This window comes from Apaloderma vittatum, unplaced genomic scaffold (genome assembly GCF_000703405.1).
Source record: "Apaloderma vittatum isolate BGI_N311 unplaced genomic scaffold, ASM70340v1 Scaffold14547, whole genome shotgun sequence".
In the NCBI taxonomy this organism is placed as follows: Eukaryota; Metazoa; Chordata; class Aves; order Trogoniformes; family Trogonidae; genus Apaloderma; species Apaloderma vittatum.
Genome location: NW_009726792.1, coordinates 1 through 10,589, shown reverse-complemented (window position 1 = coordinate 10,589; position 10,589 = coordinate 1). Strand labels below are relative to the sequence as shown.

The following is a 10,589-nucleotide window of genomic DNA, read 5'->3' as shown; positions in this document are numbered from 1 at the left end:
TGGGCGGGAGCGAGCAGGCGTCGCTGTCCTACCTGGCCTTCGAAGGCGCCACGAAGAAGAACCGGCCGAACGTGCAGGTTCGTGCTCCCGCTTGCTGGCGGCAACGCGCTGGTCTCCTCGTTTGGGGGTGCTGCTGTTACGTTTTGGTAGTTTCTTCAGAGTGAAAGCGTGTTTATAAGCCGCTTGTTCATGAGGAGTGCAGGTTCGTTTGCGATGGTTGCGCCCTGGCCCGCCTTGGCAGCTCTGGCACCGTCAGGTTTGCTGAGGTTTCTCAGCGGTGCGTCCAGTTCCTGCGGCCGGCCTGGCTGTCCCAAGGGCTGGCCTGGCTATCCCAGAGCACGCTCGCTAGCTCCGTGCGTTTTCATTTGGCCGCAGCACTGCCAGCAGTGGATGCAGTTTGTCAGTAATGCGCGTCCAAGTGGGCATGCTGAAGTTACGGTTTTAAAACAAGCTTTAACATCACCAGGTACTGGTGGAAAACAGCTTTTTAATAACACTATTATAAACAGCTGTGTGGAACATGCATGACACGGCTTTTGTATTCAACTCAAATACTGTCACCAGAATGTAAAAATGACTGTGAAGAATAACAGAATAAGTTCTAGTGTGATTCTTTCTGTTGTTCTGATAAATGATTACAAAAGGAGATTGCTTAGACTTTTAATACACTTCAAGTGTGAAGAAAGATGAATTTTTGTGTTTAGTATTTAAAAAGTAAGAGGAACGCTCCATTAAATGAAATTCTGTACTTTAATATCTTCCATATTCCTAGAGGATATTGCCTTTGGTAGAAGAGAAAGTGACAATTCCTATTATACCAGTTTGTTTTTGTATCACCAATGTTTTAAAACTATTTTGTGGTCTTATGGGAAGATATTTATCAACTGTTTTTACAAATGTACAGTATGATCTCTAATACTTTTGCTTTTTGACACTGCTTTTGTTTAGGTGGGAGATCTCATTTATGGTCAGTTCCTTGTGGCAAATAAAGACATGGAACCAGAGATGGTCTGTATAGACAGCAGTGGAAGATCCAGTGGAATGGGAATAATTGGACAAGACGGGTTCCTCTTTAAAGTTTCCTTAGGTCTAATAAGAAAGTAAGTACTAAGAAAAAATTAAGTAGCTACTCTGACATGTAATATGATAAGTAGGTTTTGCACAACTCTTTCATCTGACCAGTGTGGACAATTTGGTGATCAATGTGTGCAATTGTTTTAGTGCATTTATACCAGTTTTGGTCAATATCCATACTGTATTCAGGAAGAGGAACGTTTATTTTCCCCTTTAAGAGATTTAGGTGCTCCTTTGTGTGGTATTGTGTGACCTGTTCAAAAAAAGTGATGTGATTGCTGACACAGTATGGAAGATAAAACTAGTAACTTGGGGAAATCAGACATTCAGGCTGGTGTTTTAGGTATGTACCTACTACCTTGGAGTTTAGAATTTGGAAGTGCTTGCTCTCCTTTTTTTTGCTTAATGGGATTGTGAGGGCTGTACATTCGGCTGCTAGCTGATTAAAGGGGTCCTTCCACATTGTTTTTCTGACTTGCAAAGAAAAATAAATTGCTTATTTCAAATAAGGATACTGGGGATTTTAATTTAAAACTGACGTTAATCCAGGAACCATTTCATAGGCTTTTAATTATATTGTGAACTTGAGAGTTATTTATGCTGATGTAAATATAAAATTTTTGTGCCTATCAAAGAATACCAGACTATATGGATAAATGACAGCCAAGCTTTGTTGTTGATTTTGGGTGGGTGTTTTCTGTTTGCTGCTGTTCTTTGGAAGATCAGTCTGGAGATGCAGAGCAGTTTTACCTGGGTTTAAGTAACAATTTTTCTGGTTTACATGTCACATCAGAAGTCAGTGTGAATTTACACACATTTTTCCAGCTGTCTGCTTTTTTTCTAAATTTTGTCTCTATGCAAGTAAAGTATGTTCCAAGTAAACTGCAAAATCCTGATATGTTTGTTTCTTCTTTGAGAAAGCCTATTGAAGCTTGATTTAATCTTAGATATGTCATAATATTCTTGACACTTATTTTTCAGTATGCTGTCACCTAATAAAAACCAAAATACTGTTTACCACTGTTAATATTGTGTCCTGAAGGAGAAAGGGAGTTGTCTTTTGAAAGACATCTTTAACTCTGGTGTCAAACTTATGAATAGCAGCATTTTTAAAATGTCACTTTGTCAAACAGTGTGGTTTAAATTTATTACATCATAGAATTGTTACAAAACTATCAATTCACTTTAAGTTTGTCAGGTGTTAATTCTGAATCTAATTAGAAAAAAATAACTACATTGAAGTGCTGTATTTTTTTTAGATGTATATATTTTATATGAGAGGAGAATTAAAAATCAGATCCTGAATTGCTATTTTGGATGCACCTTACCTTTTGATCTTGCTTTAATAGCTCCAGTACTGCAGTTTAGTTATTGAGTGATAATGATGTGGTCTCTGACAAATGTGAGCACTTTTTTGTCTGACTTTTTCTCATCTTGTTTACAGACTCTTGGCTCCCAAATGTGAAATAATTCAAGAGTTGTCACAGTTGTACCCGTTTGAGCTGGTTCTGGGAATGAATGGAAGAATATGGGTAAAAGCAAAAACAGTTCAACAGACTTTAATTATAGTGAATATTTTGGAAGCCTGTGAGTATATGACTGCAGAACAGAGAAAACAAGCGCTTGCTAAATTGTCAGGGAATTGATAAGAAAAAAACCTCGAGGATTTGTTTGAGATGGCAGTAGGGTGTTTTCGTTATTTTTGTATTCAGATTCATATTAAAAGCCATTTTTTAAATCAAGTGCTAGACTTCTGTTGTTCTTCAGCTTCCTTCTTTATCCACTCAGCTTATTTAGGAACTATGCTTTTACTTATGATTATGAAACCCTGTTTATGAATTGTCTGGTGTGGAAACAGTATTTAAAATTGTCTATTAGCTGGAAGTTTTGAGGTGTAACTGCTTAAGTATTCTGTAAGAAAAAGTTGTCAGTTTGTAAACTGCATATATTTGCCTTTTTAGTTAATATTAAAGCTTCAAACAATACATGTTTACTTGGGGTAGCGGAAAGTATTCTGCAGGTCAGGTGCTCTATTTGTAGAGCAGTGACAAGGAGTGATTACTGAATATTTTACAAAATTTGGAAATAGAAACAAAGGTGGAGAATGCCAAAAACTAATTACAGGGCATATCATAAAATAACCATAGGGTGATTAAGGCATATTATCAGATAAGACCCGACATATAGTCATTGCTTTCCCTAAAACATAACCTGACTAATAGTATTAAGGAAATAGTAATTAGGACATAACTTCAGTATGAACATTCCAGAAGCTTGATGGCTTGCTGGAGGTAAAAGATAACAGCAATGCTGTTTGAAGTCACTTGCAACTTAAATGCTTTTTAACTATAGATGAGGTAAAGACCACTGCAGCAATAGCCACATGTTTCTAAATTCTAAACATTTAAAATTCCAGTTAGCTTTGCTTTATGTTTCATGAAATCATGTTTAACAAAAAGCTATATTAGACTTAATTGTGTAGTAATTCCTCATATGCATATGGAGGAAACGCTGTCAGTCTGTGTTACTGCGTGAATAGTTTGCTACTGTTCTTCTGAGAAAGAAGGAGAACCCCAGAGTACTGAAAGGGGGATTACTGATGACTGCTTCCTGTGGGAGAAAAGTTTGACTGTTTGTACCCAGTGAGTTGCATTGGAGCTGTTTGAGCAGTGGTTCAGTTGTATGATGTTTTGTGGTTCTTAAGCCGAAGAGTTAGATAGCAGTAGTTAAATCAGAAAAAATGGACTGCTTAGAGTAGGCCTGAATACCATCTTAATTTCAAATGGAAGCAAGATTCGTATTCATTTCATCCAAGGTTTAGCCTGTGGTATTTATATGATATGGTTTTCTTTGGCATCTCTCTCATTTAGAAATCGCTTCAACTCAGAGCCACTCCTCTGAATCATCTTTTAATATGCTTACCTAGGGCTTCCCTTGCTTCAATAACAGCACAGCTGTAATGGTTTGCGTGTGAGTCTAATGACTACGATTCAGAATTCTCTCTGGATTTCACTGCTTTGTCTATTTAGCATTTAGGGTACTGCTCATCTGGCTTGGTAGATCTTTAGTTGTGGGTTTTTTCCACCTGTCTTCTCACAGCTGAAGTGACTTTTTTCATTCGCATCCTGTGAATCTTTAGGCCTATAATCTCTCTTAGTACACATGAAAAGCTGTAGTTTAATAAGGATTTCACTAACTGTTCCCTAGTGTTGTTTTCACCTTCAGCTAACCAGAGCCCCTGCAGGTTGTCTGTTACTAGAACAATAGCTGGCATAAGCGGAAAAGCACTTGCCAAATCACCTCGGGGTGTAAACTTTTTTTATTTTCCTGTGAATGTTCTTGGATCATAGTAGCAAAACCACAGGAATGAGGAATAACATGGTCATTCCTGAAGAGTTGTGGCCTGACATGCATTTAGCCTTGCCACTCCCCCTTTTACCTGTTTAAGTAACCTCCCTTCCCTCTCAAAAACCTGAGGTTTAAGCCTAATCTGCAATATGCACGAACAATCCCTGATTTTAAAAAGCTCTTTTGGTTGTGCAGCATAGCAAATGGTGACCTTGAATGTTCTCATCATCGGTGTTCTGTCCCACTGTCAACTGTTTATCACCCAACTATGACCTTAGTTAAATCAAGAGCAATACTGATATATGTTGGGGGTGTTTTATATTTTACTTGGAAAAAAGAAAGCTAGCTATGTTTCTTAAACCAGTTACTATCTTTGACAAGCTATAGCTATAGGGGAAATCTGTATGATACTTTCATGAACTTTTAGTTCTGGCTTGGTAACTAAACCAGTATCACTAAAAAGAGTGACAGAATATAACTGGGTTCTAGGAAGGAAGACTGATCATGAATTAATTACATGTTCTGCTGGAAATGTTACAGAAAGCCCCTCACATGCCCTTTAAAGGCACATAAACACGTGTGTTTTGGGAAATGGAACCTGAAGAAGAGATCCTGTGAACTTGAAATGTACCTTGCTTGGCAGAATGGCTTTCTGTTGCATTTGTTGTGCCCTTGACAGTTGAAGTCATACTTACAGTTACTCATTTTCAATAGTCAGGGATTGTGCATTGGGCACTTTGTTACGCTGCTATTCTTTCAAGTTGTGATGAAAGTTAAGAAGTGAAGATTGTAGATGTTGACATGGGCAAAGTCTGTATCCCCTGAAATGAGCACAACCCCTTAAAAAATAAAGTTCACAGAGTTAAATGGAAACTATACATAGAAAATATGAAATACGTAGTTTGTAGCCTTTCCTAGGTTGATGCGTTGTATAAAGACAAAGAATAAATGATAATAGAAAGTACAGATATGCCATGTTGAAATTAAATGTGATAGTAAAAGATTTGTATTTTGCTCTAGCAGAAGAAAGTTGCACAGATGTACTTCAGTGTAATAAGAGGATTAAGGGCTTAACTCTAAGGCTATGGTTAGAGTCTGGCTTTAGCTCTACTAGATTAACAGTTTACTGTGCCCAACTACTCATTACCACCTTACCAATGAAAGCTCTGAGGTTTGATTCCTAGCCGTGTTCTGTCAAAATGACCCAAATTGGCATCACTTAATAGCAGGGTTATTTTGTTTTTACAACCTAGATGTTCTTTTAGCAGAAGAAGTTATAGGATTTTTCTCTTAGATGTTAAATATTAAGAGCAGCTCATCTACTGCTGGAGAAGGTCAAATTTGCTAGAGAAAATGCAGTTTTCGTCCTGAGTGCTTGAACAAATAGTTGTGACGGCTAAATTGAGCAGTAAATCCATGTGTTGTTTTGAACCTTGCAAATTGGTCACCTTATATAAAATTTACCAGTTTTTCTAGCTACATACAACCAACTTGGTGAGATGTTATTTGACTGAGTACAGAAAGTGTCCTAAGTACAATGCAAGACACTTTGGTTGTATTAGTAACGCAGGAAGCCTTATCCTTACTGATGACTTGTGTAGATTGCAAGATGCGTAACTACTATTGAACTCAATGGTAAGGAATTAAACATGTCAGTTTTGCCCCAACAACTTGAGAGCGAGCCTAGAAACATGTTGGGTGTCTGGATTTTAGCAGAAACTATGCAGTGGTTGTGGGCAGTTAACCAGGACTGCTGCACAATGACTTTACCACTGATGCGCTGACCTCACAGAAGTGCCGTTACTGTGGTTTCAGTGCTATCAGTATGGATATTGTGGGATGTTCAAGAGCCTGGTTTTGCTTACAGAGCCTGAAGCTTGTCCACAGTTCTAGAAGCTTGAATAGTCATTAAAATAACTCCCTTTACTGGTCCTCAACTTCCTACCTGGTGTGAGAAAAACTGAGCAGTTGGAATAGAATAACAGTATAGGTAGCAGTGCAGTAAACGGAACAAAGCAAAACTGTAGGCCACAGAGATTCAATTTTGCTTTAATTTTACACTTACCTGACATAAAGGTATTAAAGACTGAAGGACAGACAGAAGGACTGATGACCTCATCTGCTCTTTCCGAAGTCTTTGGTTATCTGTTGCACTGTTGTAAATGGTAGGCTTTTCTGTGATTCAGAGAAGAGATTTGTATAAGCAGCTGTAAACCTGTTACAAAGCCTTACTAATTCTTTCTTCCTGATCTTGTCCACATAGAGGGTGTTGCACCAATCTCTCCCTAGTGTTCCACTGTGAACTGCTCATGTGAGTGATACCGATGTCAAAAGACTTAGGTCCTTTTGTTTCTTCAGTGACAACCACACCCTGATCTTACGTAAGATACATCTTAAGATCCTGTGTGCAGGCTGTCTGTAGACAGACTGGTGCTTTTTTATCTGCTCTAGCTGAAACCTGTGTCAGTCTGCATCTCTGTACATGGGTGAAAAGTTTAAGCTCTATTTTTGTATATCTGCATCCAATCTTACTGGCTCAGTATCAGAAATTTTAATTAGCCTGGAATTTTCTACAGACATAGGTCCTGCCTTAGTCCACAACTATGTTTCCTCGTTGCTTTTGAGATTTCCTGTTTCTTGATAGAAAAGACTGCCTATAAGCCATTTAACAATGCCTTTGGTCTAAAGCTGATCTATAGAAGCATGAGCCAACAAGAAACAGAAATAATTAACTTCTGAAATAACACACAGCTTTATCATTCTGTACATGAATTGAAAGTTTCGTAACACTAGATCATGTTTTAGCATAGATACTGACACAGTGCATGCCGGGTGACTTATGCACAGGCATGCTTGGGAATTTAATTAACTGATATACAAGCAGTTTGCAGACTGATACTCTTCATTCAGTTTAACTGCTGTAAAACTGAATTATGAAAGCAGGAAGAGCAAGGCTCAATGTGCCTTTTAAGAGCACTATTCAGAACCTGAAAGCTAGATTAAAATGTTGGTGCCTGTTGCTTTGTGAAGTATTCTTTTCATGTGTGCTAGGGACTTTATTTTTCTCTTTAACAGGAAAAATGTGTGAATAACATCTGAATAGGTGTATGGGAAAGCTAAACTGTTACAGATGAATCATAGTATGGTTTTATCAAGAGGGAAAAACGGAAATCCAAAGAAGTCAAATTGCCGTTCAGCTATCCTGCCAGAATCTCATTACTTTTCTGAGGCAAAAGTAGTCTAAATAAGGAAGTCTAATAAGGAAAAAGTAGTTGCTGTTCCAAGTGCACTTATGCAACATGGTGGCTTTTCATGGAAAGGAAATCTTTCTGGAGATGGAAGCAGAGAAGGTTAGATTCCGGTATTTTCATGGCACCTTTCGTGAGTCTGCATCTACTAGAATTGTCCATGCATTCAAGAGGCTTCACTGCTTTATAAAGTAGAAAGACATTCTTGGGTGGAATCCAGATGTGTGGGCTCAGATTTTTCTGCATTATTCCCCTTTACAATAGGGACAGATGAAGTCAGCATCACTTACGTGATTAACTGCTTTTGTTCTTGCCTGATGGATTGTCATAGACTCCTACTCAGAGTGAAGAATAAATAAAAAGATGTTTTCATCTTGTAATAGGTGGGGTTTTTATCCCCCTCAGGAATACTGGCTACTTTTCAGTTGTGAAGGACAGCTGCCAGATAGAGGTGTAATGTGCAGAAGTATCATTAAGAGTAAAGTTTGGGAGGTTGCTTTGTGTGCTTACCATAGCAACAAAATGATGGAGCTGCAATTCTACCACTGGCAAACGTTGACAGCTGTAGCCACACAACTATACAATTCGGAAGAAAGCAATGTTGACAGTCTGCAGAAATTTGAGTTTTAATTTATGGTGATGGCTGACAAAATTTGTCAATCATTTTTGTGTCCTAATGTTTCTTCTAAAGATTGCTGTGGTACAGGGGCAAAGATAACTGATTGAATTTCAGAAATGGTGAGAAAGCCACTTCAACAAACTGTGTTTGATGTTAACAGAGAACCTTCCCACACTAGTTAAAAAGTAGAGATATTATTTGTTTTCATATATTTCCAAGAAAAAAAAAAGCAGACCTCAAACCCTGCAGTCCTGCCAGACTCCTCAGCTATTTCAGGATGTCCAGTAATGCTGTTTCTGCCATGAAGTTTCCTTGGGCTATTTTTAATTGCTGGTAAGTCTGAGTGACTTTAGTGCTTTTTATGATCTGTTTGATTTCTGAAAACATATGTATAGATAAAAATTTATCTACCACAATTTTGGGGCAAAAACACCCCAAATCTTTTCCCTGAAACAGCCTGAGGCCATGCCATTCTGACACGTACTAAGCAACGTATGATATGGACATGGTGACACGGTGGGCTCAAGTGCACCCTCAGGAAGCTTGCTGATGCCACCAAGCTGTGTGCAGTCAGCACGCTGGAGGGCAGGGAGGCCAGGCAGAGGCACCCTGACAAGCTTGAGAGATGAGCCCACGCCAGCTTCATGAAGTTCAGCAAGGCCAAGTGCAGGGTCCTGCACCTGACTTGGGGCAATCCCAAGCACAAATATGGGCTGGGCGATGAGTGGATTGCAAGCAGCGCTGTGGAAAAGGACTTGGGGATGCTGGCTGGTGAAACGTTCAACATGAGATGGCAAATGTGCGCTGGCAGCCCAAAATGCTAACTGTATTCTGGCCTGCATCAAAAGAAGTGTGGCTAGCAGCTCAAGGAAAGTGATTATGCCCCTCTGCTCTGCTCTTGTGAGACCCCACCTAGAGTATTGTGTTCAGCTCTGAAGCCCTCAACAAAAGGAGATGAGAAGGACAAGAAGGCTCTGGGGAGACCTTATAGCAGCCTCCCAGTACCTGAAGGGGGCTACAGAAAAGCTGGGGAGGGACTATTTACAAGGCTGTGTAGCAATAGGGCAAGGGGCAATGGTTTTAATCTGCAGCAGGGTAGATTTAGATTAGACATTAGGAAAAAGTTTTTTTACTGTGAGGGTAGTGGGACTTTGGAACAGGTTGCCCCGAGAAGCTGTGGATGTCTCATCCCTGGAGATGTCCAAGGCCAGGCTGGATGGGGCTTTGAGAAACCTGATCTCGTGGGAGGTGACCCTGTCCGTGGTGGAAGATTGGAACTAGTTGATCTTTAAGGTCCCTTCCAACCCAAACCAGTCTATGATTCTGTGTAATGGGGCTCAGTTTTGCAAACCAGCTGTTCTGTGTTGCTGGGCCGCTGTGCTCTGCTGTGGGAGCAGCTAGCCTCTGGGAAGTGGTGTGGCCTTGTCTTCAAAAAGGGCTGCTGGGATGCCCAGGCAGCCTTTCAGGGAATGTTTTCTGGTGGACCCTGGCACGTGTGGTGTGTTGCCTCCAGTTTGATCTGTGCTAGGCCTGTACTGCCATGCTGTTTCTTCCAATTAGCAGTGACCTTGTCTTGTGGTGAGATTCCTTGGAAAAAAGCAAGCTCTGTGCTAAACAGAAACTGCAAATAAGGTGTAGACTGAGCAGGTCTAACCAATGGCCGGTGAGTCCCAGTTAAGAGATAAGAAAGAGCCATTTGGTTTAGGTAAGTTTAGGACATGCTGAAAAACAGTGGCTCTCAGCTGTTTGGAATGTAGACTCTCTGGTACCATCAGAGAGGTTATGTTAGTTCTGCTGTTGTGTTGCTGACCAGACTGTGCTGTCACTGCTGCTGCCTTTTTTTTTTGTGTGTGTGGTTTTTGGAGTTACAAGTGCCTGGTTAAGAGGAGATCTCAGGAAATAGTCCCTGGATAATTAAGGGTCCTCTGAGTTTCTGGCTGGAGTGCAGCCGAACGACCGCCAGCGAGTGAGAAGCGGCGTTCGCTGAGTGATGTTGCGACATGTTCCAGGCTGGCTTATCTCAGCAAGTATATTCTTGAATGTAATACACATATAAGCATTTTAAGTGCCTCATTAATCAGACTCCTTGAACGATAAGATCACTCCATTCTCGGATTTAAGTGGTTTCGTGGTGCTTTTTTTTTTTTTTTAACCTTAAATATACTCAGGCACTGTATTTTGTATTTCTCGTCTTTCTTTGCCCAACCAGAAGCCAACACAAATCCTGGTGAGGGGACACTGGGCCCGGCGGGGCGGGGAACAGAAGCGTTGGTTCATCTCAGCCGCTGCCGCCGGGGATA

General features: G+C 40.1%; 1 protein-coding gene across 1 annotated transcript; it reads left to right on the top strand.

Annotated features, from left to right (window-relative positions):
* Positions 1-6: 6 nt before the first annotated feature.
* On the top strand, positions 7-2,813 carry EXOSC3 (exosome component 3). Its single transcript, XM_009873429.1, has 3 exons — positions 7-77; positions 949-1,100; positions 2,519-2,813. Exons 2-3 carry the CDS (start codon positions 994-996, stop codon positions 2,718-2,720), a joined length of 309 nt encoding a protein of 102 aa, XP_009871731.1. The 5' UTR covers positions 7-77; positions 949-993; the 3' UTR covers positions 2,721-2,813.
* Positions 2,814-10,589: the final 7,776 nt, after the last annotated feature.

Coding starts and splice junctions, on each gene's coding strand:
- EXOSC3 (XM_009873429.1), top strand. CDS start 994: ATGGAACCAGAGATGGTCTGTATAGACAGCAGTGGAAGATCCAGTGGA. Junction 1,101..2,518: donor TCCTTAGGTCTAATAAGAAA/GTAAGTACTAAG, acceptor TCTTGTTTACAG/ACTCTTGGCTCCCAAATGTG.